Source organism: Halichoeres trimaculatus, unplaced genomic scaffold, assembly GCF_033239565.1.
Source record: "Halichoeres trimaculatus isolate MK-OKI-2021-1 unplaced genomic scaffold, fHalTri1.1 fHalTri1_scaffold_5, whole genome shotgun sequence".
NCBI classification, from domain to species: Eukaryota; Metazoa; Chordata; class Actinopteri; order Labriformes; family Labridae; genus Halichoeres; species Halichoeres trimaculatus.
Window position 1 is genome coordinate 667,104 of NW_027437183.1, and position 27,794 is coordinate 694,897.

The 27,794-nt window shown below is 42.7% G+C and overlaps 3 protein-coding genes across 3 annotated transcripts in view; 2 read left to right on the forward strand and 1 right to left on the reverse strand.

Moving 5' to 3' along the window:
* Positions 1 to 644: 644 nt before the first annotated feature.
* slc2a8 (solute carrier family 2 member 8) lies at positions 645 to 17,666 on the reverse strand. The gene is made up of 10 exons (XM_074669336.1): positions 17,296 to 17,666; positions 7,306 to 7,468; positions 6,917 to 7,123; positions 6,059 to 6,158; positions 5,072 to 5,283; positions 4,827 to 4,976; positions 3,873 to 3,981; positions 3,579 to 3,755; positions 3,348 to 3,493; positions 645 to 2,081 (listed from the first exon to the last, which is right to left on the reverse strand). The coding sequence occupies exons 1-10, from the start codon at positions 17,388 to 17,390 to the stop codon at positions 1,935 to 1,937; spliced, it is 1,506 nt and encodes a 501-aa protein (XP_074525437.1). The 5' UTR covers positions 17,391 to 17,666; the 3' UTR covers positions 645 to 1,934.
* Positions 17,667 to 18,604: 938 nt separating this feature from the next.
* On the forward strand, positions 18,605 to 25,737 carry LOC141790536 (tetratricopeptide repeat protein 16-like). Its single transcript, XM_074670478.1, has 13 exons — positions 18,605 to 18,747; positions 19,762 to 19,901; positions 20,801 to 20,891; positions 21,009 to 21,146; positions 21,434 to 21,534; positions 21,918 to 22,047; positions 23,855 to 24,069; positions 24,217 to 24,509; positions 24,630 to 24,774; positions 24,841 to 25,006; positions 25,112 to 25,245; positions 25,434 to 25,575; positions 25,652 to 25,737. The coding sequence occupies exons 1-13, from the start codon at positions 18,715 to 18,717 to the stop codon at positions 25,682 to 25,684; spliced, it is 1,761 nt and encodes a 586-aa protein (XP_074526579.1). The 5' UTR covers positions 18,605 to 18,714; the 3' UTR covers positions 25,685 to 25,737.
* The window catches only part of ttc16 (tetratricopeptide repeat domain 16), a 58,013-nt gene continuing 55,930 nt past the window's right edge, over positions 25,712 to 27,794 (forward strand). Inside the window, exon 1 of the mRNA XM_074670477.1 lies at positions 25,712 to 25,814. The gene's annotated coding sequence lies outside the window, so the exon portion shown is untranslated. The remainder of the gene's footprint in view (positions 25,815 to 27,794) is intronic.

The window sequence follows — 27,794 nt, forward strand, 5'->3', positions numbered from 1 at the left end:
ATAATAAATATGAATGAGTTTAAAATGTATTATAAATCCATAAGACTTATAAAATCGACAAATGCAATAGAGCTTCTAAATCAAATACAAAATTATAGTTTGATTGACCCTTGACCACGAAATAAATAAATGTATTTTATTTTATTATTGTTATCATTATTTTTCTCTTTAATTTATTTATTTCTTTGTTGATATACAGTGTTCTGTGTAATGTTTAATGTTACTTTTCCTACTCAACCGAATGTACACAATGTGATTGGATATGAACTGTTATGTGCCTTACAGTTTGTAACTAAAAATATATTAATGAAGAAATTTATTTTAAAAAAATAAATAAAATAAAATAATTATAAGCATAATTCATATGTCCTTTTATATTTCTGTTTTGATTTTTTCACCTGTTTTTTCCTCTTATTTTTTCTACATGTATTACATTTTGATTTGTGATGCGTACGTCTGAAGTGTTTTTGACACTTGTTCAATAAAATAAATGAAAATAAATAAAAGAAGTAGATGAGCATATATATAATTATTTTATTTATAACATTTTTAAAAGTATCTTTTTACTTTTTGCGAGAAATAAAAGGTTTGTTTTTTTTCATTTAGTGTCTTGAATCAAGACACTTTGCTGCACTTGTCACGTGAATGTGGCTCATGTTAATTCAAGACAATTTTTTAATTTCTTAAAAAGAAAAAAAAAAAAAAAAAAAAGCATTAAAACTTACTTCGGTTTTAAGTTTTTGCTGTGTAAGTGGTGAAACACTGAGAGTATGAATACAAACAGTAGATGATTTATTTTTCCAGACAAAGTTACATCAGTATTTTGTTCCCAACACTTGATACAGAAAGGATGATTTTAGAGATTATAACAGCTTTTTACACCAAAGTCAACCTAATGCTTTATGAAAACCCAAACCTGACTATCATGTGTTTTAAACCATCATTATTGTTATCACTATGTACATTATTCTGAGTTTATGGTTCATCTGCTGTGAAATACAGCAGTGAGACCTGCAGGGGGCAGTGTTTCCTTGGCTTACTGGAGGTAGCAGGATGATGGTCCCAGAGCCCACCGCAGCTGTTTCTGAGCACCTATCCTATTACATCTCAATAAATTTCATTCAATCTTACAAACTGTGAATAAAAAGAGGATATAACCTTTTGGTTTTGGAAGTGAAACAAATTGGCTTCATTCACATTTTCCTCCAGCGGCCAGCAGGGCGGCGACTCCACTGGCTGCTGGAGTAAATGAGGAATAAAAACCTGCTACTTCATGGATTTTTAACATGTTTACAGTCTCTTCTGTGACACAGCATGATGCTGACTCTGTAAACACAGTCTGAAGCTTGAAGTCATGTGATCGATATGCTTTAGTTGCAGCTGTTCTGTAATGAATGCTCCCTGAATGCTTCGATTGTTGGCAAAGATTCAGCATTTTTCCAAACTCTACAGTCTCACTCCTTCAAATAATGATCCTCTTTCCATCCTTACAACCAGGGTTTCTAGTTAAACTGTCAGTCAGAGGAAGTCCTGGCCATGACTTCCTTAGTCACAGATCAGCTGAGCTCTGTTGTCGTACACTGAGGTGAGATAAATGACGGCGTCACAGTGGTTTGATTTCCTTCCATGAACCAGGTTTGATCGTCTCTGGCTCCAAACACCAAACGTGACATTTCAGGCTCCTACACTTCTTATTAACTTTGAAACAGTTTGTAGAAAAACCTGAGTTTAAAACCTTCATGAGAACGTGTTTCCCTAAACTGAGCTGCGTCTTCAACAACAGCTAACAAAAACTAACCAAGTGCCCCAGTTTTCTTATTTTCAGGCTTCACGCAGACTTTAAAATGTTCCCCAGGAGTCCAAACGGTTCAGATACAAGAGGTCTGAGGGACTCCACGTTCCCGGACCTCCAGTGAGGATGTCTGGGGAGTCCCTCATGGTCCGGACGTTCCTCTGAAAATGGCCTCGATCTGCTCCAGAGTCTTCCCCTTGGTCTCAGGGATGAAGGCGATGGTGAAGATGGAGTTGGCGACGCACATCGCAGCAAAGAGCCAGAAGGTTCCAGCGCTGGTTAGAGAATCCTGGAAGAGGTCGCACATATTTGGATAAAAGGTTATTACTCTGAGATGGTGTTAGATACTTGATTCTGATTGGTCGAAACAGAATGAGGGCAGCCTGTGGAGCTGATAGACCCTAAACATCTCTGATAGGGAAACACCTCAGGCTCCTTGTAGCTTTAAAATTATTACTGTAATAAAGAATAGTTATTTTTCTTCCAGAGGGTTTTGATAATTAAAGACACTGACACTAAATAAAATCCTGCGTTAACATTTAGTTGAACTAAATCTTCATCCCATCTGTCAATAAAGCCTGCCACCGCTCTACTTCACCTCCTACAACATCAACAGCCCACCAACTTTCCATCCACCTGGGGCTAACCTCAAGTTTTACAGCCCTGGGAAGATAACTACATCTACAAAAAGACTCATCTGGAAGAAAATACAGATTTTAATTCTGTGTGGATGGATTCATTTCACTGACAACGTGACGGATTAATACACATGATTGATATTTGGCAAGACAAAAAACAACCAGAAGTTTAAATGTTTTTTTCAATGTTTGAAGTTTTGAAATTTCAAAATTGTTAGGATTTTTTCTATATTTTTTTTTCCATTTCAACATTTTTTTAATTTTTTTAATTTTTGGATTTTGGGGCAACTTTCAAAAATTTCAAAAAAATTCTGAAAAATTTGAAAGTGTATTAAATTTATTTTTATTAAATTTAATTTTTGCAATTTTTTATTTCAAAAATTTCAAATTTAATTTCTATTGAAGTTCATTTTTTCAAAATGAAAATGTATTAAAAATTTATTTTTCTATATTTTTCACCATTTCTACATTTTTTTTTAATTTTGTAATTTTTTGAATTTTTTTGCAACTTTCTGAAATTTCTTAAAAATTCTGAAATATTTACAGTCAATTTTTTTTGTAATTTTTTATTTCAAAAATTTCCAATTTATTTTTTTTGGGAATTTCAGGTTTTTGTCACATTTGCAGATTTATCAAAAATAAAAAACTAAGACATCACAAGTAGAATTTCATACATTAAAAAAATACAATAAAACTTGTATAGATAATCATTCGCCAGATTTTAACCAAGTATAGATTTCATACATTTTAGTGTTTTTATGGTGAAGATAAAGTAGATTTTGTGGCTCCTGAATGACTTTAATCCAGGTGAGCTGAGGAAAAACGGCTCTTTTGAAAGCCATATATGCTGTATATCAGCGTTTATATAGTCTAAAGCTGCTCCACAGACCATGACAGACCCCTCAGAAACGACTCACCATCATGTCCTGGAAGGTTTTGGTAATGATGAAGGCCATGCTCCAGTTGGTGAGGACGCAGACGGCGCTGGCGACCCCTCTTACTTTGGCGGGGAAAATCTCTGACATCACCAGCCACGGGATCGGACCCCAGCCGAGAGCGAAACCTGAGGACGACATCGACAAATAAAGGAATGAACAGAACGGAAAAAAAGGGAAAGAAAACCTGAAGTCTGTTTCTGTTTTTATCACCTGTGATGAAGACCGCCATGCTGGCCAGAGCCAGCCAGGCCAGGTCCTGGTGAGGGGACGGACCGGCCGTGCTCTGGACGTCCAGCATCAAGGTGTGCTCTGAGGAGACACCGTGCTGCTGGGAAACCAGGTAGAAGTAAACCCCGAACGCCGTGGTGCTGAGCGCCATGGACACACCTGGACCAGAGACGAGGAACACAAACACAGACAGGAAGGATTCTTTATCAGAGACAGAGGACGCAAAATAAAACGCCAGGTTAGTTTATCTGATGTTTACATCCGGACTGAACGTACCAGAGATCATCAGAAGGACTTTCCTCCCAGCTCGGTCCATAATCAGAGCCGCCACCGCTGTGAAGACCACCTGGATCAGACCCACGATGACTGAGGCCAGGTCGCTCTCCTGAAGACCAAACACACCCACGGACACAATGAACACAGGATCTTCAGCTGCAGACCCGACTCAAACCCGACCAAACCGGGCAAAACCCGACAAAACCCAACTCAGACCCGACTCAAACCTGACCAAACCCGGCTCAACCCAGACCAAACCCGGCTCAAACCTGACCAAACCAGACCAAACCAGACCAAAACCCTACGAAACCTGACCAAACCAGACCAAACCAGACCAAACCCAACTCAAACCTGACCAAACCTGACCAAACCAGACCAAACCCAACTCAAACCTGACCAAACCCAACCAAACCTGACTCAATCCTGACCAAACCCGACAAAACCCGACAAAACCCGACTCAAACCTAAACAAACCCAACCAAACCTGACCAAACCCAACCAGACCTGACCAAACCAGACTCAAACCAAACTCATACCTTACAAAACCTGATTCAAACCCATCCAAACCAGACCAGACCTGACCAAACCCAACCTTACCCAACTAAACCCGACCAAACCCAACCAAACCGGACCAAATCTGACCAAACCCAACCAAACCCAACTAAACCCTGGCCAAACCCAACCAAACCCAACCAAATCTGACCAAATCTGACCAAATCTGACCCAAACCCGATCAAACCCGACCAAACCCAACTTAACCCGACCAAACCCAACCAAACCGGACCAAATCTAACCAAATCTGACCAAATCTGACCCAAACCCAACTAAACCTGGCCAAACCCAACCAAACCCAACCAAACCGGACCAAACCCGACCAAACCCAACCAAACCTGACCCAAACCCGACTTAACCCGGCTCAAACTTGACTTAAACCCGACCAAACCCATTGCTCACCTTGAAGTGCGCCTGTTCAAAGATGGTCTCCGCGTAGAACATGATGGCGTTGATCCCCGTCATCTGCTGAAAGATCATCAGGAAGACGCCGATGATCAGGGGTTTGTAGACGCCCGGGTCCTTCAGGTCGGACGCCTGTAGACTGGATCCCTGAGAGGAAACAGGAAGAGGAGGAGGAAAGATTTCTTCAGAGAGTTTCCAGGAATAAGTAAGGAAAGCAAAGAAAGGATGACTCTGCTCGTCACCTGCTCCTCGCAGGCGTCCTCGATGCGGGCGCACTCCCACTCCACGGGGGCGTCCGGCCCCCTCAGGAAGCGCAGGGCCTCCTCCGCCTCACGCCTCTTCCCCTGAGACAGCAGGAAGCGCGGCGTCTCCGGCATGAAGCACATGCAGACCATCAGCAGCGTGGGAGGGATGGAGCTGCAGATCGCCAGCCAGCGCCAGTCCAGGAAGAGACCTGCGGGACCAGGATGACACAGCTCATGGTGGGCGGGTCCAAAAATAACAGTTTATTCAGGGATTATCATCTGGGTCACGTTTACAGCAGGGTTAGCTCGTACCAACAGCGTGTGTCTCTGCTGAATCCTGAGCTCTGATTTAAAACACTCACTACAAAGGTCGGCTGAAGTGCTGAGGAGCAGAGCTTCAAAGCTGAGGTAGGAGGCGCTAACGGCACAAAATCTACTTCAACATTTAGAGCTGTAAAGATGCAAATGTGCAGAAATGTGTGAGATGATTGGAGTATGAAATCTGAAAGAAGCAGACTAACATCACCCTTCAACCCGCTCTTCCTCCTCCCGCCCTCCGTTTGACATCCACGCCAACAGATGCCACATTTGCTGCACATTAAAGGTCATGAAGCCAAAGTGGATTTACTGGTACGGCGTGCTTTAACACGACACGGCCCTCCTCATGTGACACCGGAGCAGCGAGTGAGGAAAAGGGAAAGGCATGCGGCTAACGCGATTAGCTGAGACAGACGATCTTCACACAGAGCGAGCAGAGACGCTGCAGTGAAGACGCTCTGATCGTATCTGAGGATGACCACATGACACCGAGGTCAGGTTTAACCACGTCTGCTTCACGGCGTTTGATGCAGAGGTTAAAAACAGGACGGAAAGCTCAGAGAGAGGACTTCATGTGGCTGCTGTAGAGCTGCAGGTTACAGCAGGAAGACCTCTCAATGATTTACAGCTCGTAAACAACACCTCCTTAAAAACACATCAACCCACCTGCAAGGTAGACTCCCATGATGCCGAGCACCACCATGAGCTGCACACAGGAGCCCAGGGTCCCTCGAACACGCTCGTGGGCCATCTCAGAGATGTAGAGCTGTGCACAGGGCGAGGAGAGACGTGAGCAGGGGTCCTCAAACTTTACTTTCAAAATTTACTTTAGCTTCACAATAAAGTGAAAACAGTGTATGAGATTCTATACAAAGTTAAGATCTAGTGAATAAATATCTAAACAAGAAGATTTTTCTGTTTATTCAACTGTAAATGTGATGTCTTGGTTTTTTCATTTTAATGAAATGCAAATTAAAAAAAATTGAAATATCATGAAATTTTAACAAATTTGCAAAAAAAAGACATTTCAATTTAAAAAAATGATTAAAAAAATGTAAAAAAAAAAACAAAAAAAACCCAGAAATTAAATTTCAAGAATTTCAAGAATTTGAAAAAAAAAAATCACTAATTTGCAAATGTAAAAATTTTGATTGCAAAAATTTCAAAAATATGCAAAATGGTATTTAAATAATTCACAAAAATTTGCATAAATTTTAAAAATTTTCAAAATTTTCAAAAATTTGGATTTTTTTCTATGTTTGCGAAAATGTCATGTCAATGTATTAAAATTTGAAAAAAATTACAAAAAAAAAAAAAAAAAAAATTGAAAGCATTAATGACGGATGTGATGGATATTGTTTCTTTAATCATCATTACCCTCTGTTAGAAAAATAACAAGTATTATTCAAATAATATCTTTTAAAGCTACAAGGGGCCACTGCAGAGGAGTCAAAGGGCCACATAAGGGTCCAGAGCCACAGGTTGAACACCCTCTTTCTGCTCCATCATCCTCGTGGTTCTTACCGGCACGACGAGCGACGTGACCCCGCTGGCGAGTCCGGTGAGCACCCTGCCGATGTAAAGCATCCACACGTTCTGCGCGGCGATGATGAGGGTGAAGCCGAAGACGTACGGCAGCGAGCAGAACATCAGGCTGAGCTTCCTGCCGATCCTCTCCACCATCCAGCCGCCCAGCAGGCCGCCCACCGCCGCCCCCACCGTCACTATGGACTGAAACACAGGAGACAAAAAACAGCATTTACTGATGAATGACACATAAAGCCCTGGGTTTAAACTGAAGATAAATCTAGATAAGATAAGATAAAATCTAGTTTTTCATTTCAGGACAGGAAACAGCTGATTGGTGTCAACGAGCTGCCGTTCAATAACGTGATATTAAGCTGCCGGCGTACCCCGAACCATGAGGCCTGAACGTCGTCGAGCCTCAGCCGGGGGTCAGCGATCCGGGTGAGCTCGGGGATGGCTGGAGAGCTGTACCCCAACACGAAGCCGAAGCTCATGGGACCCAAGACGGAGGCGAACGTGGCGAGGTAGAGGTTACGGTTCTTCACCTTACTGTGCAGAGACAGAGAGAGGAAATACAGCAGGACGTCAGGACGTAAAGGTCAAAGGTCAGCGTGTTACACAGGCTACAAGGCCAGTTCAGCTGATTGCACAAGTCTGTTTGCACATCAAAAAACTCCAGTTAAAGAATAACCCAAAGACTTTTCCATGAGAGGAGTCTAAGAGCTGATATCAAAGACTACTGTTTTAACATATCTGTGTCACAGAGGAGCTGCAGGTTTGGATACTGATTACATCAGGACGAGCGCTGGGAAGATATTTTCACTTTCATGACTCCAGATTTCACACAAGAGGCTTCAAACGTTGGCAAAAAGCACAAAAAGACAGTTTGAACACTTTTCACCACAAATTCAGAGCCAGAACTGATTCCTTCATCCCCTTGGAGGAAACGTGGTGTTTGTGCCTGTTTTAATGTGTTTGTTGAACGTCAAATTAAGACTTTGTTGAGAGCTGCTTCACGTGGTTAAAATGGGCTTAAAAGCTGTTTTAAAATGCAAAATGAAGACCTCAAAAGTCCCATATTATTCAAAAATCACTTCATTAAGTCTTTTAGTAAAATTTGTGGGTCTTTGTCTTTCCTCCCAGCCCACAAAATGTGATATTTAATGACCAAACCTGTTCTTAGTAGAGCTTGTGAATGTAAAATCCTGACCTAAAACCAGCTGTTTGGATTTTGGGGATTTGCCGACGTCAGCAATTCCCTTTTTTGACCAATCAGGAGCAAGTCTGACCTGATTGGTCCACTAGAGCAGATACCCCCAAACCCCTTCCTCTCCCTGAGAGGAGAATGCCAAAGTTGAAGAGCCATCACTGCTCTGTTTTTGGCTGTAAACAGCCACATAGCTCCATGCTCAAGCTTCCCATCTCTGAAGAAGACAGACTAAGTGTCTAGAGTTCATTTATCAGGAAATGTTCCAGCTACACTCAGTAAAACTGAGCATGTGTGTGCTAAGCCGCGTTTCCACCAAGCAGTCCGGGTCGGTTCGTCTCGGTACGGTGCGCTTTTAGCGGCGTTTCCACACACTCATCCCGGGACGGATCCCTAAAAACCGAGACGAGCCGTCCCACTTTTTTGGGACCCTTTCGTATGGGTGCCAGACTGAACCGATCCGCTCTCGGGAGGTGGAGCAACACACTGCAGACCGTTGATTGGTCAAAAGAATCGTCACTCACCCCGACAGCGGCTGCATTTCTCCTGGCGGCACACAGACTTCTTTGAAACGAAGCTTGATTGCACTTTGTAACAGAGAGTTACATGAAAATCACAGAGAGGACGAAATGCTGCATGTCTTCTATCCGTGCTCTTTGTTTACTGTGTCGCGTTTTCTTCTTTGTTGGATTTAATAGCGGGGTAAGCTGCTACGGCGTCGCGCTATTGTTTACCAGCTGCGGCTTCCGGCATGCGGCTTACACGCCGCCCACCACGAGAGGGTACAGTTTGCTGTGGAAACGCAAACGGGATCAGACTTAACTGTCCCAAACCGTCCCAAACCGTACTGAACCGACCCGTACTGCTTGGTGGAAACGCAGCTCTAGTCACTTCACGGCCGACTGCTTTTCCAACTTTGGACAGTCCAACAGAGGGCTAGCCAATAGACTGGTCCTGAATCCAGGCGCGTTACCAACCATCCTCCAACAAACCTGGGACCCTGGAAATGTGAGTATTTTAAATGCTGTGTGCTGTGGAGCAGATGGAAGAGCTTTTCCTCAGTGTCCCCCCTGTCTCTGTGTTAGCTTCAGGATGCTAACTTTAGCTGCAGTTAGCCTGTTGTTTTAGCCTGTAATGTTACGGTAAAGGAGCTTCTCTGTTTTCTAAACATTGTGCACTCGGAGCTCGTGGCGCCGCTCTCAGTGACGTGGAAGAGCGGGGCGGTATCAGCGGTGGCTCATTTACATATGAAGGCCACGCCCACTAAATCAGAGCGTTCTGAACAGAGGGGCTATGAGAGCCTGGAAACAATGCTGCTGTGCTTGATTTATTGGCTTTTTGGACCAAAACATGTTACTACCATTTCATGAAGACATCAATGATCCAGATTAAACTGAGGAAAGGAGCAGGATATGGGAACTTTAAGATGTGCGATGAAAATGTAGTGATATAATTTTTTTAACATTAACGGGTCTAGACCTGTTCATGTTTTTGGAAAGTGTCCACAGATAACGTTTGTCATGATTCGGCGCGATACAAACACAGACTGATGGATTAATTGATAAAATGTCCAGCATGTTCAGGAGATTATTGTTTGTACGTTTCATATTTTTAACCCTCGTACTTTTCAAAAATATTCGGCATTCCATACATTTTTTGGCCCATTTAAATGAATGGAGATGATCTGACATAAATAGGACTCGTTGCCAGGAAAGATTGTTAGTCATTGTTTAAATTCTAACAAACCATTTTTTAACGCACATAATATTTGTTTGTGTTGGATTAATACCTGGGTGGAGATTAGGAGGAGGATACAGGTGAGCTCACCAGGTGAGAGGGTGTGTTTCCTGTGACTGTGTCTAAACTGAACAAACCAGTCAACAGTTCACCCGTGACTTTGATAAGAAACAGTCAACACAGTTTTTATTATAATAAGAAGTAAATATTCACAAATATGAGCTTCCAACATATATATATATATATATATATTAAATGAAAGGGAGGGAGGATTTTGTTTTATTTGTTGTATCATATGATATTTTACTGACTGAGCAGTGTAGCGACTCCAAACCTATTTGTCGCTTGAGAGGAAGTAAAGGGTCCTGTCTTTGTCTGACGCGCTGCCGCCTAGCCCACAGAGACACACCGAGGCACGGAATCCGGTTAAACGTGGCTTTAATGAAGCGGTAATTTGCTCTCCCGCACACACTGAATGAATCCGAGCACATCAATGTATCAGACAATCCAATAAAAAGGCAAAACGTAGCGATCAACAAAAATTACGGCTACCCGCTCCCCTCTCTCCATCCGACTGCAGGTAAGCACACCTTTAAATACACCCGGCATTCACCACTTGTGTCCCGTGACCCAAACTTCCGCTGGTTACCATAGAAACCACAAACACCACGTGACATATAAACTGCATTATGGCTCCTACACACCAGCCCCTTAATTATAACATCAATAATTACCATAACTTTAACTCAAGCAATAGGAGAAATAAATGCAGCAGTAAAATCAAATAACAATTTCACAAGACTGTAATTTAGTGTCCATCAATAATTATAATCCACACTGGAATCTTCTTTTCTTCATGTTTCACGTCATGAACCAAAGTCAAGTCAACGTCTCAAAAAAAGCACAGGTCACAGTCAAATGTGAACCCAAAAAATCACCATCAAAAAAAACAAAAAACAAAAAGTAATCCACAACTCGAATTCTGCAAGGGTCCAGGATCCAAAGTCTCTACTGAGGCCAGTTCGTCCTTAACCCGCCTCAGCCTCTTGCAGCAAACAAATCTTGGTTATTGGGCGGTCCAGACAGCTAGTCTGTGTTTTTATCCGTACCTGGCGGACAAATCCCTGACGGTCTGGAAAGGTTTGGATTACTCGTCCCATCAGCCACGAGTTCCGAGGTGCGGTGCTGTCCATGAGGAGGATGAGGTCTCCGACCTTGAGATTTCTCCTTGCTCCTATCCATTTCTGGCGCTCCTGCAGCTGAGGTAAGTACTCCTTCACCCATCTTTTCCAAAACAGATCAGACATGTATTGAACCTGTTTCCATCTCGCAATCGGGGGCAGAGCTTTCGAAGATGACTGGATTTCTTGATTGGCTGACCTTTCTCCAGACTGGCCAACTCCTCAGGAAATTGTGCCCGCTGGCAGTACCTGATGATAGCCAGTTCGGCCTGGTCCAAGTCCTCCACTGTGAGACTCCCAATCACAGAGGTCCTTTTAAACCTTTTCATTTCCTCTTCCACAGAGGACTCCTGTTGCTCAGTGGTGAGCTCAGACTGTACCAGGATCTGATGTAAATGTCTCCTCTTCTCCATACAAGACAAAAGCCAGCCTTTTATCCTCAGGATCCATGCCACAGATCTCTTCAGGCGTGTCCAGGAGGAAAAATGCTGGATCAAGTTTGAAACTGGCTCCTCTTCAGCCTGTATTACATTCACCATGGTTGTTTTCTTCACCTCTGGATCTTCAGGGGAAAGCTGACTGATGTTTTGTGGATTGACAGGCCACTCACTCTCAGGTTGTAACAGGAAGTGAGGCCCTGACAACCATGTAGGGTGTTTGATGAACGCCTCAACTTTCACCCCTCTGGAGGCGATGTCTGCTGGGTTACTACCAGTGTCCACATACCTCCACTGTGCAGCACAGGAAGCTTTGAGGATTTGAGAGACCCGGTTAGCCACAAACACCTTATAACGTGAGGTCTCATTCCTGATGTACTTGAGGACTGACTGGCTGTCTGTCCAGAATACAGAATCCACAAGATCCATTTGCAGCTCTGTTCTCCATAGAACATCCATTCGGCTAGCCATGGTCGCGGCTATGAGCTCCATCCTGGGGATAGTCACAGATTTCAGAGGTGCAACTCGAGACTTTCCCATCACAAACGCACAGTGTGATTCAGAGGTTTTGTTCTTTGACACCAGGTAAGTAACTGTTCCATATCCGTTCTCACTGGCATCACAAAAATGGTGCAGCTGTGCTGTACAGGTTTCTCCAAACAGAGGTGGTTTCAGACACCTACTGACCTCAAATTTGTCCAGCAGATGGAGCTGTTGGATCAGGTTTAACCAGTCCTTGGCAACTGACTCAGGTACATTCTGGTCCCAACCTATCTCTCTTCTGCACAGGTCTCTCAGGATTTTCTTGGCTGTCAGAATCACCGGGCTCAACATTCCAAGAGGATCATAGACTGAGGCGATGGTAGACAACATTCCTCTTCTGGTAAGTGGTCTGTCCTTAAATTTGACCTTGAACTTGAATGAGTCAGATTTAATAGACCATTCAACACCAAGCACTCTCTCAACAGGCAGAGCATCCAACTCCATGTCCAGGTGCCCCAGCTCTTTTGCCCTGAGACTCATGGGGATGGTCTCCAACACACTTGATTTGTTGCTCATCCACTTTGTGAGAGAAAATCCTCCCTTGGAGCACAAAGAGACAAGTTCCTGGTGCAGCAGCACAGCTTCCTCCTCCGTGGCTACAGAAACAAGGCAATCATCAACATAAAAACAGTGAAGCAGCTTGTGTACCGTTTCCTCACTGTAATTCTGTCCATAATCTTCTGCACACCTTCTGAGGGCATAGTTGGCACAGCTTGGAGATGATGTGGCCCCAAATAAATGCACACTCATTCGGTACTCAGCAGGTTGTTTCTCCAGATCTCCATCTTGCCACCAGAGGAACCTGAGCAGGTCAGTGTCATCAGGAGTAACCTGTACCTGGTGAAACATCGACTCAATGTCTGCCATTAACACGACAGGTTCTTTCCTGAAGCGGGTCACCACTCCAATCAGAGAGCTTGTGAGATCAGGACCTTGAAGAAGTTGAGCATTCAGTGATGTTCCTTGATAACTTGCTCCACAGTCAAACACAACTCTGATTTTTCCCTTTGTAGGGTGATAAACTCCATGGTGTGGAATATACCAAACCCTTCCATCAGCACGATCCAGCTCCTCTTCGGGCACCTTCTCAGCGTAACCTTTGACCAGAAGCTCCTTTATAAAGGTGTTATACTCGTTGTAAAATGTTGAGTCCTTCTGCAGCCGCCGTTTGAGGTGTTGTAAACGCTGCTCAACAAGTCTCCTGTTATTTGGCACGCAGATGGTGCTTTGCTTTAATGGAAGGCTGATCTGGTAGTGGCCATTCACATGTTGAACTGAGTTGTTGACTGATTTCAGGAATTGCTCATCTTCTCTTGACATGGCAGGTTTTTCATCTAAACTGTTCTCAGGAAAGTCATTTTTGAACTGTTGTTGCCAAAGCTCCTCTAAATTCACTACTGAGACCCTGTTGACAGTTACTTGTGGCTGTTTACTGTCCACTGTCTCTTCACTGCTGCCTCCCAGTGGTCCATTGACGGTCCATCCAAGCATAGTCCTTGTAGCAAATGGTCCTCCATCCACACTGCACACTACCTCCAATGGCTCCAGGGCTCTTGGTACATTTGTTCCAATCAGGAGCTCAATTCCTGCATTGATTTGAGGTAATGGAATGTGTTTCAGGTGAGGCCATTTTTTAATATCCCTTTTTGTAGGAATATTTCCTTTAGACACCGGCATGGACTCCTGTGTGTACACTTTGGGCAACTCAAGAAATTCACTCCCATGCAGTGCAGCCACCTCCAATCCTAACAATGTGTTGCTGCTCACAACCTTCTGTTGGCCCATAGTGCGTAGAAGGATGTGTCCTTTCTTCCCTGTGAGTTGCAATTTGTTCATTAGGCTTTCCGTACAAAATACTGCTGTGCTCCCTTGGTCCAAAAAGGCATAAGTTGTAACCATTTTGCTTCCTTTTTTAGATTTTACTTGGACGGGCACAATTGGCAGCTTACAATTCTGGTCTCCAGCCCCTGTAAGACCACTTGACACCAGCATGTTGACACAGACCTCTGCATCCCTCTCAGCTTGCTCCGAATCCTTTTCTCTGTGGAGTACAGTGGGGTGCTTCAGGCTACACTTGGAGCAGGAAATCCTTTTGCGGCAGTGCTTACTAATGTGCCCTGTGCACAAACAGCCAAAGCAAACGCCATTTTCCTTCAAGATCTGAATCTTTTTCTCGTGTGCCATTTTCCCGAACAGTGCGCACATAACCAGAGCATGTCCTGCACCACAGAGAATGCATGTATTCATTTCTGAGGTTTTAATTTCCTTTTCTTTCTTTGCAGGTTGATGTTTGATTTCCATCTGTCCAACTGTGGTGGCAAAGCTAGTTCCTTTAGATCGAAGCTGTAACCTTGGTTTGTATGTTCCTCTATTTGCTATTATGGGAGAATCTTGTATATCCCCGAAGACAGGATCTGTTAGAATTTTAACTTGTTTTTCAATAAAATCTGCAATATCACTGAACTTTGCTCTTCGTTCCTGACGTTCTTGCAGCTCACAAGCTTGACTCCTCCATCTGTCTCTGAGCTTATATGGCAGCTTTTTAATAATATTCAGCATATTCGATGGCATATCCAAGTCATGGAGATACAGCGCATCCTCCATTGCATTACAGCAGCCTCTGAGGAATAGACTGTAATCCTGTAGTGCTGTCACATCCTCAGTTTTTATTGCAGGCCATGAAAGGGCTTTGTCCATATAGCAACAGGCAACCTTTTGCTCATTACCAAACTGTTCCTTTAACCAGGTTTTGGCTCTCCAATATCCATGATCTGGATCCATGTATTGACAGCTCCTCACAAGTTCTTTGGCGTGTCCTTTAGTGTGCTGTTCCAGGAAGTATAGACGATCAGAGTTGTTGGTTGTGTTCTTTTCAACTCCATTTTCGAATGACTTCATAAAGGTGTGATATTTTAATGGATCACCATCAAATATTGCGATTTCTCTCTTTGGTAAGGATGCAAGGCATTGTTGTTGTATAAGTAGAGTTGTTATTTCGTTTTGCTTCTTCATGATGCCAAGAACATTATCTTTGCTTTCCACATCAGGTGCATTTATATTTGAGTTTGAGGTAAGTTGTTGATAAACATACTGTGTGTTGGCTGTTTCATTTTCAAACACTGAACAGCGAGGGATTTTGTTGTATGAAGATGTTACATTTTCCATCACAGTGTGTTTAACTGACTGCTTCTCATCCTTTATAGGTTTTGGTTTTTCAGCTGTTGATGGATGGAATTCCTCTGCATTCACATTGAGTTGCTGTTGAGTTTTCACTTTTTTCAAATATGAATTCATTCCATCTGAAACCTTTGATGATCTTTTCCCACTTGTGGTGCTTTGTGTTCTGAGAACACTTAATTTTGCCATTTTTTCTGCAATTTCAGTATCCAGTTGTAATTTTTCTTTCCTTTTGCGCAATTGTTCTTCCTCTTCTTCCAGTTGTAGTCTTGCTTTCCTTTTGCGTAGCTCTTCTTCCTCTAATGCATGTTTTTCATCTAACAATCTTTGTCTTGTAGCTAAAGCAGCAAGCTCAGCTTCAGCTTTTAAGCATGCAGATGAAGTGGTAGAGCGCATGGTCCGACAAGTTTTGTGCGATCCCACATTGGAAATACTGTCACTTGGCTTTATGTCGTCTGCATTTTCATCACAAACGTTTGATAAAAGTTCATTTGTTTCAGGTTGTTCCACAAAACACACATTCTCATTCGTTCCAGTTGACTCTTGTTCCTGCGAGTCATTGTGATGTTGTTCAGTTTCCTTTATCCACTGTGTGGTTTGATTTTCGAATGTTTCAGTGTATTTCATTATGCTTGAAAACCATTCAACCTGTTTAACAACCTCATCTTGTGGCAGTAGTGGCAACAATTCCTCATGAGCATTGTTAGCACATTCACAAAGTTTGTTCAACTTCCCCAGAGATTCTTTTATTTGAGACACATTTTCCTTTTGTTTCATGAGAGCTTTCATTTCTGGTATCATTCCTTTCATTTTGTTCACAAACCCTTTGCGTACATTTTGCAGGTTTTCAATCTTATACACCAAGGCCTTTTCAGTAAGTTTGCTCACTCTCCTTTTCCCAGACTCCATTTTGACTTCATTCATTCGGTTTTCTCAGTGAAACTGCGTCAAACATATTCACATTAATCCACAGTGCGTGATGACAAAAGCATTTCATTTTCAACAAAGCAGCATCATCATCATCAGCTCCATTGAAACTCCAAAGCCTCGCGTAATCAACCTCACAATAAACAGACGTCGATCAAAGTGCGCGTCGAGCCAACTTAGCGCACAGGCATCCTTATCCGCACAGCATTTCTTCATTCAGAAACTCCCAAACAAGGGCTGTCCAGCTTTAATGCACACGGATTCCTTTTTCCACAAACAAACAAGAAACAGGTAGCTTACCTGCTCTTCCAACAGTTACGTTTGGATGTGGCGTAATGCCCAGCATGTGTGGCTTACTTTGCGTTGTCCGCTCAGTTGTGGCTTGTATAGCGAGCGATGGCTTTCCTAAACGCCTTTTTTGTTGACAAAAGATGTAGCGACTCCAAACCTATTTGTCGCTTGAGAGGAAGTAAAGGGTCCTGTCTTTGTCTGACGCGCTGCCGCCTAGCCCACAGAGACACACCGAGGCACGGAATCCGGTTAAACGTGGCTTTAATGAAGCGGTAATTTGCTCTCCCGCACACACTGAATGAATCCGAGCACATCAATGTATCAGACAATCCAATAAAAAGGCAAAACGTAGCGATCAACAAAAATTACGGCTACCCGCTCCCCTCTCTCCATCCGACTGCAGGTAAGCACACCTTTAAATACACCCGGCATTCACCACTTGTGTCCCGTGACCCAAACTTCCGCTGGTTACCATAGAAACCACAAACACCACGTGACATATAAACTGCATTATGGCTCCTACAGAGCAGTAAACACTGTGTCATAAAGCAGAGCCCTGTGCAGATTGTCTTTTCATGAATTATTGGAAAAGTTGGAGCTAAAATTCATGCAGAAATTACAGAGATCAACTATGATAAACTGTGATAAACTGGTTAAACTACAGGTAAATGTGTAGACTCACCTGAGCAGTGTGTGTGTGTGTCATGTGAGGAAGTGTCACTGAAAGTAGGTCATTGGAAATGAATGGGCTCAGGAGAAAAACCTCTAAACAGTCAGTATTTTATTTAATATTGAGCTCCTCAGGTTGATTATTGAGCAGGCTACACCTCACCTGAGCTCATACCTGTGTGGGCTGTGTGAGCCGTGTTCACTGACCTCAGGTAAGCCTCCTGCTCGGACATGAGACCAGTCGGATCCTCGTCTCCATCCTCGGCATCCAGCAGCCTCCTCCTCTCGCTCTGGATGTCCATCCTGACGGGACACGGTCTTCAGCTGCTCCCCTCTCTGATCACCTGTACCATGGAGAAACCACCAGACCAGGAGAATCAAGGTGAGCTAAAAGAGGCGGGAGCTCAGGTGAGGCGGTCACGGGAAGCTTTAAAGGAGCTCAGGTGAGTCTGTGTCAGCTGACTGCTTCATCTTACTCATCCCTAAAACTCTCCGTTTGGGATTTTCTTCCTCCTCCACCACCGACACTTTGCTTTGTCAACATTTCAGTCAGCTGATCATCGTGTGCTCGCGGTGTGCTCTTCATTTCCGGTTTCGATTTTTCAAAATAAAAGTCTCACAAAGCCGCTCAGACACATATGGTTACGTTTTCAGCTGAAGACTGTTTTATTTTATCAGGTAAGAGCTGAGCTGTGTTTCTACGACGGTCTGAGGAGATATTTCACTCACAATATTTCACCTTTAGATAAAAACAGCTGCTTTTGATTTGAAAACTAGCTTAGCTTCACTGTAGCTAGCTTGGACGCTGTGGTGCATTGAAATACACGAAGATGACTCGGAAACCTCAACTTCATAAACACTAGAGTGATTTAAACTAGAAACGAGTCCATTTAACTCTTTTTTAAGTCATGTTTTCTTAATTATTTTTTGAAACATGTTTATAATCAAGGTTTCTGATATATTCCAACTCCTATTACCACTTTAAACGCATCAGTTTGAGTTATCACTGAATAACATGAAACGCTGCAGTTAAAAAAGTAAAGTAAAAAGTAAAGTTAGTAAAAGTATTAAGAAACCAGTAAGGATCCGAAACAACAGCTCGTTACGGGAAGTTTTTCCCCCACATCTTTCATACAGACTAAGCAAAAATATTAATAAAATAATTCAAAATGAAAAAAAAAAAAAAAAAAAAAAAAAAAACATTAAAAAAATCTGACGTCAGTAAATGCGTCACCACACCACGCTACCGACAACAAGCTGTACGTACTTCCTGTTGTAGAATCAGTAAAATTATATTTTATCAAACAACAACATCACCGTGAACAGCTAAAGTCCGTTAATGTAAAGTGTCTGATACGATATTAACTCTGTCTTTAAAACAAACTATTTGAAACAAAGGTACAGTTTTTATTTCAATGGTCACCTTCTATGTATCGCTTCCGTCCGGAGGGGGCGAGCTTACGCGGTATAACGAGTTCCTCAACCACCAATGAGGAGAAGAAGACCCACTCTGCTTGTTTCCATGGTGACGGTCAGATTTAACGGTAGCTAAAACTCACCAACAGAGTTCAGAAACACGGACAAAGTTAATGTAAAACGGTTCAAATAACAACGATAAAAGCCGCGATGGAAACTTCCGAGGAGAGAAACGAACAAACGGTAATTAATTAATTAATTTATGACCATCAAAATATTCCATATAAGGGAACATGGTGAATTACGCAATGACTGAGCTAATTTCTAGGCGGTTAACTAGCTAACTGCACTCAAAAATTTGATATAAATACTTTTCAACGGCCATAAATTATAATTAAAGCAAACAAACAAAAATGTTAGTAGACGTGTGCCAAAACTACTCATATGTATCATTCTTCACTAAAATTAAAAAAAAAAAGAAATTAACACATTATTAAATACATCACATTCAGTCAATTACAAATGTAAAAACTGCAGTTTAATGTTTGTTTTTATTCTGTTGAACTTTTTTAGAAAGTACTTTATTAAAATATTGAATTATTCCCTTTTTTGTGTTAAGTTTTAAGCAAGTTAGAAAAGCTGTTCGAATTAATATTAAAACTTTTTTTTTTTTTTTTTTTTTTTTTTTTTTTTTTTTTTTTTACAAATATGTATTTAAACATGTACAATTATGATGGTGTATAGATGTTTATTGTTTCCAGCCCAACATGAACATAATTTTTTTTTCTGTTTTTAGGTACAGCAAATTTTTTTTCATGTCATCAAAATTACGACATAAAATCATCTTTTTTTTTTTTTTAACAATTCACTTTTTTCCTCATTATAATAGGTATGTAGAGGCATGTAGAGCCACATGCATTTTTGACGATTGTCTGTTTTTTTTTGTGTGTAATTTTTCTATTTTCTTTAATTTTTATGTATTTTATATCTTAACTTTTTGTATTTCATCTAATTCCAGATCGTTTAAGTTGTTGCTAGTTTCATGTAATGCCCTTGTTAACTGTTATGCACCATTACACCCAGTGAAATTCCTTGTATGTATAAATGTACTTGGCAATTTTACCTGATTTTGATTCTGATTTTAAAATTATTATGAGTGATCTTAACATCACCCAAAGAGTTAGTCGTAGTCCTTGATCTAGACTGAGCTTGGTTTGAGCTGAATATTGACTCGTTGTTGATTGATTCATCCACCAGGGGGCAGAAGAGCAGAGTGTATCATCCAGCCTTGAACCAGGAAAGGAGCAGGATGAGTCCAGGAGACAAAGCTCCTTCGAGCAGTGTGAAAGATCAGAGCTGCTGGGGAGCGTCATCATCCAGAGCAAAGCGTCAGAGCAGTAAGGAAAAAAAACAAAGATGGAGACGTTTTTAGGAGAAAACAGTGTTCAGCTTAGATTTTGTATTTTTTTTACAGTAATATTTGCTTTATTGTTTCTTGAAATGGTTTAACTGTGTGTTCCAGAGAAGAATTTGCTCTTTGCTCTCAGCAGGGTTCCTGCGGATCCTTGAAAAGTCTTAAAAGGCATTGAATTCATAATTCTAAAAATAAGGCCTGAATTGGCAAGAAAAAGTCTTAAATCCAAATTTCAAAAGTCTTAAAAATTTGAACACATTGGTAAGATTTATGTTAGTTTGAAATAAAAAAAATATTAAGTACCTTCCCATTTATCTATTTTACTAAATAATTTCCTGAATTACTCTCGTGGCAACATTGTGTAATCACAATAGCGGAACTAAGAAAACGGTGATATGGTTGCACCAGGAACTTTTAAAGCAGACGCATGTCTTGGTTCTACTCAGGGTGCCTGGATAGAGAAAAAAATAGGAAAAATTGGCAAAAAAAAATCCAAAAGTGGCCTAGGAAAAATGATTATGGCAGCAAAATTGAGAATTAAATTTGAAATTAAATTAAAAAAACTGTAAAAATTCCAAGAATGGTTGTGACAGTGGATGGGGGCAAAAAAGGTATTAAGTTGTAAAAATGGGGTTAAAAAAAGGTAAAAGTGATGTTTTATGTAAAATAAACATTGGGTTAAAATTGCCTCTAACCCAGGTAATTCATCTGGTGTTTTTGTTTGTGAGTTTTGTTTGTTTCAATTGTGGTTCGTTGTGGACTTGTTTTTAAATTTGATTTCCAACGTCATTAAAAAGTCTTAAAAAGTCTTAAATTGAACTTGCCTTGAGCTGTAGGGACCCTGTCTCAGGTGTGAAGGATATTTCCTGTTTTTCTTCACAGTTTCAGAAATGGGGAAGAGGCGATGGAGAAGTCCCAGTATGAGAAAGCTGTGATCTGCTTCTCCAAGGCCATCACTCTTCAGCCAGATGAGGTACGAGTCGTACGACAGTAACCACACCTTTTTCACAGCACCTTGAGCTCCAGCAGTTTCCTGTTCGTTCCTGTTCCCTCGTCTCAGTTTGGGACCCTCTGCTGGTTTCTGTTTCAGACTGAGCTGCACGTGAGTCAGGCCGAGGCGTACCTGCAGCTGTGTGACTTCCAGTCTGCAGCAGCGTGTTATCAGCGAGCCTGGCGTCTAGAGCCAGAGGTCTTCAGAGACCGCTTGGCCTTTATTTACTACCTCCAGGTGAGAATCTGAAGGAAAACAGGAGTGTTTCCCCTCTCATCACATTATTTAACCCAAAGGGCTCATGGGAAATCATTCTGACAATTCACTCCCAAAGTTTTTCCTTTGCTGTTTCACTGAGGAGAATTTCTCAGAGAAACTTTTTTCTCGTCAGTATCTTCTCGCTCATTTCCCACCAAACGTTCCTCCTTGTCTCTCAGAGCTTTCAGCCTTTATAAAGAAAAACAAACGAGTGTCTTTGAGTTAAATAACGAGCTGTTAGCGTCTCTGTGTTCTGCTCCTCTCAGGGCCAGTGTTTGTTTGACCGAGGTCTTTTCTTCGAGGCTCTCGCGGCGTTCAGCAAAGCTGCCGAGGTGAAGCCGGGCTGCAGGGCGTACGAGGTCAGAAGGTCAGGACCAGGTTTTACTCAGATCAGGACTCAGGAAGTCTGATGTGCTGAGGTTTAGACTTCCTGTGTCTCTGTTTTTCTTTTATAACCTTCACGGTAAAGCATGAAAAGAGCTTCATTAAACACAGTTTACTTTCTTACTCACAAACCTGAGCTGCAGGTTAAATATGTGTTAATGGAAATCAAATCTACAAAAGGACCTGGGCTGATTTTTTAGTCAGAATAAAAAAAGCACTGAGCGCTGATTTCTGCCTCTGATGGACTCTGGATTCACTCTCAATCAGAGCCTTATTTAAAACTTTCAAACTTAAAAAAAGGATGTGATGTTTCTAATCCACATTTTTGCCGTGTTTCTCTCTCACGCGTTGTTTGCTGTGTCCCAGCCTGGCCTGTCTGTCAGCCGCAGGTCACCACGCCGCCTGTGTGAAGCTGGTCCATGACTGGATGGCGTCAGACGGTCCCTCCTCCGACCTCTACGTCCTCAGAGCTCGGCTGTTCAAACGACTCAACCAGGTTAAAACCTGCAAACAAACACACACACACACACACACACACACACACACACACACACACACACACACACACACACACACACACACACACACACACACACTGTGAATCTCAGTGAGCAGCAGATTTATCTTTACTCGGGCTGGGACCGTATGCTTTTCTTCTGATTCGATTCATTTGTGATTTTTGGGGTGCTGATTTAAATTGTATTTTTACGCTACGTCTGATTTTTGTGATTTTTAATTTTCTGTTTCAACACTAGACCAAGTGAAAAAGTATCAGGAGCTATGTTTTCCCCAAAATCTACATCATGTGTGAGTTTTGGGAATTTATTTAATTATTTATTTATTCAGGGGATCTGACATCATGTAACTGGATAGTCAGAGGAAAAACTCTGCCCTCTGCTGGAGGAAAGCTGTAACTTTGTTTGCAACCAAGCTTAAAAACAAAGATGAAGTACAGAGTTTTGTTGTTGTAAGCTTGCCAGGCCTATGTTTTAATGTGAATGGCCGCATAAAATGAAGGATTTCAAAAAAAACAAAAAAAAAACAATGCACCTTTGGAACAAAAAAAAATCACAATTTAAAAATCTTAAAACAAAAAAATCTGGATACTTATGTTAATCGATCTTTCCTCCCTTCCTAATTATAACCATGCTGTAGCCTGAAGTAAGGCAATGGTCGTCAGAGAAAACAAAGACTTCAGACCTTTTCTAGCGAAACAAAAGAAAAAACAAAAATTTCAAAATTTCACAGCAAACATGTCAACATTGTGATCATTGTTTTTACTAACTGCCATCAGAGAGTTTGTTGAGTCTGTTGATTCCCAACACCTTCCCACTGAAATCATGGTCTGAAACAGCCTACAATTGTAACAAAACCATAGATGGGATCTGGAAAATGACTGGGCCGTGAGAGTCCTGAGACCCTGAGGAAGCTGTCCATGTTGGTTTCATGTCTGTAGACCCAGAAATGTGGTTGTGACGGCGAGAGACAGATGAGTGATCCTCCACTGATCTCTGAGAAAACACCTCAGGAATTAACATTGGAGCAGATGGGGCAATTTTTTTACTTCTCCTGACGGTTGGCCATTTTGTGATTAAGTGCTCCATCCTTTTGCTTTAAAACCACTTTGTCAGAAGCAGGACAAGATTACCTACATTTTGATCCCTTACATGTATTGATGGGGCTAAAATTGTGACCAAGAGAGCAATTTACCCAGAAGTTTCCCAGGTCTTGTTTTCCCCTCTCCCCACTCTAAGCTGAAACATTCCGTCCAATACACACCAATGTTTAATGGCTCGAAGAGCTGAAAATCATCATGACCTTTGAAGGGTCATTGTGAAGAAACTATGAATGCTAGGAAACATTTGAAACCCACTGAATGAAGCCAAAAGATAGCTGAATATTTTAAAGTTTGAATGGAGTTTGTAGCTGAATGTATGACTAAATGAGGAGGGTTTGAAGCAGGCTGAAAAAATGTCCTGAAAGGGGAAAATTCTGAAAAATTCCCATTCATCTCTATGGGACCAAAATCGCGCAAAATGTAAAGTATCTCTGTAAGTATTTGTGAAAAGGTAGTGAAAAGTCATAGCGCAAAGGTCCCAAATGAGACACACGTTTTGAAGTTTGAACGGTGAAAATTGGTTGAAATTTGTAGGAGTAGCGAAGCAAAAAACAGGCGGAAGAAGAATAAAGACTTTTGCAGCATTCTCAGCAAGAACAGAAGAAAGTAAAATATCAGGGCTTAATGAGAGATGTCAGAGCAGGGAATGAAGAGGTCTGCTCTCTGATCGGGATCTCCTCTCCAGACCCTGAAGTGTCACCAGGATGTGAAGTCGGCGCTGGCGTTGAACCCGGCGTGTCGGCAGGCCGGAGCTTTGCTGCAGCAGCTTCAGGAAGCCGGGGAACGAGCCAGACGGAAAGCCGTGGACAAGTCTCTGAGCCGCCAGCTGCCTGAAGCTCTCCACATGATCAACATCGCTTTGGAGAACTGCCCTCAGGACCCACGGCTCCACCTGTTCAGGTGAGTCCAGACACATGTAGGAGTGAGTCCCCTAAAGCTCTGACACCTGAGCATCTTCACTGTAACGTGTCCGTCAGAGCTTGTTTTTTATTTATCCACAATAAGTGATTTTAGCTAAAAGCTGATCTGTTTCCTTCACCTCACCAGAGGGATCCTCTACAGACGCCTGAAGGACTTCACAGCAGCCATCGAGGATCTGGTCCAGGCTGTGGAGCTGAGAGAGAGGGAGGAGGAGGAGGAGGAGGAGGAGAGACAGGAGGTCCGGGATCAGGAGAAGCCCCCCTCCCTGCAGGAGGAGGCCCACTTCCAGCTGGTCCTCACCTACAACGACTTTGCTGTTCAGTGCTTCAGCCGAGGTCTGTACGCCGAGGCCACGCTGCTGCTCAACAAGGCCATCGAGGAGGAGAAGGGACAGGCCTGTTTGTACCTGAACAGAGGAGGTGAGTGTGTGTGTGTGTGTGTGTGTGTGTGTGTGTGTGTGTGTGTGTGTGTGTGTGTGTGTGTGTGTGTGTGTGTGTGTGTGTGTTGTTATCAGTGACAGGAGTCTGCTGTGCTGTCAGACTGTTTCTTCCAGCAGGCTGAGTGGTGCTTTGCTCTGGCTGACTACCAGCAGGCCGAGGAGATGACGCAGCGTGACGACCCCGCCGTTAGGCTCCGCCTCGCCGTCATCCACAACACGCTGGGCTCCTTCTGCTTCCAGGACGGGTCAGAACCACAGTTACTCACATCCACACACAGAGACACCTGTCTGAATGCTTCCTGTCTGCGCAGGTGTTTCCAGGAAGCAGCCGACATGTTTTCTCTGGCCATCAAGTACAACCCCGGAGCGGGGCGGTACTACGAGAGCCGAGCCAAGGCCTTCAGGAAACTCCTGAACTATGAAGGAGCTCAGAAAGACCTCATCTGCCTGCTGATCCTGGACCCCACCAACCAGGAGGTCAGAGCGCCACCCCACACAAACGTCAGAGCGTCAAAGTTCTGCCTCCGCTCAGGAGTCCCTTCAAAATAAAAGTCTGTTTTCTTTGTGTTTGTTCCTGTGCAGCTTCCTCCCATGCTCATGAGTCTGTTCCCCCGCTGCACCGAGTCTCAGGTTTTATCCAGTCCCTTAGCACAGGCAGTCCGAGTCCAGCTGATGGAAACCATTGAGGCCTGCAGTTCCTCCTGCGACCAGCAGAGGTCAGTATCACAAAAGCTTAAACCAGGGGTTTACTGCATTGGACCAAAGTGCTGCACAAGCTTAAAACAAGATCAGTATAACACAATGTATAAAAACACAGCCAATAAAAACAAATATTTAATGTATTAAAGAAAAAAGTGGAATAATCTGATGAACGGTCTGTGATAATCTCTTTTTCTGAACTCAGCCTGAGCGAGAAGCTCCAGGAGACGACTCTGACCAGCGACAGCTCTGACAGCCAATCAGAGGAGCCGACAGGAGCGGGGGAGGAGCTGAAGCTGTGTCTGAGCAAACTGGAGATGAAGATTTTGATGAAGACTCCTCTACAGGTGTCACCCTCAAGTCCTCCTACCTAACAATGAATGACTGTGTTACGTTTTCCCACAGTGTTTTTTTCTGTGTCAGGCCACAGGACGAGTTTCTGAAAACTCTCCATAAACCGTCCAGCTCTGCTGCAAACACAGGTCACCCCCCTCCACCCACCTCCTCAGCTCCACGAGACGGGAGCAGTCTGCTCAAAGACACGAGGGGAGGTTAGACCACAGGAGGAGACTTCAGGTTCCCTGAGGTTTGAGTCCACAGCTCTCCAGGTCTCTTTGAATCACTTTGAGTAAAATTAAAAAAAAAGTCTATAAAGAAAATAAATAAATAAATAAACTTTGAGAGCTACAAAAACTTTCACACCAACATGATCCAAGATTTCTCAGTTTCTCCGTATCAGAGGAGCAAAGCCCACATAACAAGTCACAGCATGCCTTTAAAACTACGGAATAATCCTTTAACTGGGCTGTTACTGTGAGGGATTGGCCAGCAGGTGGCAGCAGAGGCACAGTTTGAGCATCCTGTGCAGAGGTCTCCACATAAAGTTTGAACGACAGTTTTTGTTTGATCACTTGACTTATTGATTAATGATCACAGTAACATCTGAGCGCTCGCTCTGTCAACTCTCTGTCAACTCTCTGTCAACTCTCTGTCAACTCTCTGTCAACTCTCTGTCAACTCTTTCTCTGAGTGATTTCACTTTAAATCGTCACAGACTGATTAAACCATAGCTCACCTGTCCCTCAGGTGTCAGGTGATCAGTTTCCTGCAGTGTTACCTGCTGCAAAAACATCATCAAACTCTGCTTCAGACCAGGGAACATGTTCTCCATCAGGGGGCGCTGTGGGGGAAATGTGTCAGGATGGTTTTATGGCAGGATCAGGATCTGGATTGATTTTCATATCCAGACTATTTTGACCTGAACAAGAAAGAAAGAAGAAAATAAAAAAGGAGACAGAACGGGGGAAAGGAAGAAAAGAAGGGAGAGAGGAAGGAACGGAAGGAATGATACAACAAATTGAAATATGAAAGGAAATAAGAAAGAAAGGACGAACGTCAGCTTAAGAAAAGGAAGGAAAAATAAAAAAGGAGGGAATGACAGAATTGAGGAAAGAATGGAAGGAAGAAGGGAAGGGAGGAAGGGAAGGAATGATACAATACATTAGAATAAGAAAGAAAGAAAGAAAGAAAGAAAGAAAGGAAGAAGGCAAGGGAAAACAGGTAAAATGAAAGAATGGAGAAAGTAAGAAAACAAAAGGGAAAGAAAAGAAAACAGGGAATGAAAGCAAAGAAGAAAAGGACAGCGAAGGAGGAAAAAAGGAATTAAAGGAAGATAGGAAGAAATAAAGGAAGGAAAGTGATAGATTGAAGGAAGAAATAGAAGATTGGAAGATATAAAGTGAAGGAAATGAGAGGAAACAAGGAATTAAAGGGAGGGAGGAGGGATAGAAGGCAAAGGAAAGGAAGAAAATTAAGGATGGAAAGGAAAGGAAAGGAAGGCAGGAAGGAAGAAAGTGAAGGAAGAAGGATGCATGGATGATGGGGGAAAGGAAGGCAATTAAGGCAGAAAGGAAGGGAAGGAAAGAAAGAAAGAAAGGGAAGAGAAACTTATAGCCCCAGATATTTCTGCTCCTTTTCTGACTTTAACCTGGTTCAGTTTCCTCTGACGTTTTTTAAACTCTGACATTTTCTGGTCCTGATGAATCCGTTAGTTTACAGACGTCAGCTGAAGAGCTGCTGAGTTTCTGCTGAATGTTCAGAGCTGCAGCTTCTGCACAGCCTGAGTGTAGTCTATAAAGATCGTACTGTATTTCTCTGTCCTCTTGTTAAAGCTTTAATCTCTGAGGGTGAGTCTGAGAGCTGTGTGACTGTCTCTGTCAGAGCCAGCTGACCCCACGGTACGAACACCTGTCCCCAGCAGCTGACACACACACACACACACACACACACACACACACATACACACACACACACACACACTCAGAGAAAGGAGCCCAGGCTTTCACTGCTCCCAGCTCGAACCAACTCAGTTATATTCCTCCTCTTCATCATCCCATCATCTTCATCCCTCAGCCTCCTGTGGAGAACAGTGGATGGTTCCTGTCCTGCTGTAAAGTCAGAGTTTCTTCCTTTAACCGTAGTTTTTCACTTTATTTTGATACCTGCTGAAATTCCTCGCCGAGCTGGAATGTGTCTGCAGACGACCACGCTCACGTCAGTCAGCGCT

Excerpts from the sequence above, each read along its gene's own strand:
- LOC141790536 (XM_074670478.1), top strand. The coding sequence starts at position 18,715 with ATGGAAACTTCCGAGGAGAGAAACGAACAAACG. Across the intron at positions 18,748-19,761 it reads AGGAGAGAAACGAACAAACG|GGGGCAGAAGAGCAGAGTGT; the intron begins GTAATTAATTAA and ends TTCATCCACCAG. Across the intron at positions 25,576-25,651 it reads TGATGAAGACTCCTCTACAG|GCCACAGGACGAGTTTCTGA; the intron begins GTGTCACCCTCA and ends TTTCTGTGTCAG.
- slc2a8 (XM_074669336.1), bottom strand. The coding sequence starts at position 17,390 with ATGGACATCCAGAGCGAGAGGAGGAGGCTGCTGGATGCCGAGGATGGA. Across the intron at positions 7,469-17,295 it reads GAGCAGGAGGCTTACCTGAG|TAAGGTGAAGAACCGTAACC; the intron begins GTCAGTGAACAC and ends GTCTCTGCACAG. Across the intron at positions 6,159-6,916 it reads TCACGTCGCTCGTCGTGCCG|CTCTACATCTCTGAGATGGC; the intron begins GTAAGAACCACG and ends CCCTGTGCACAG.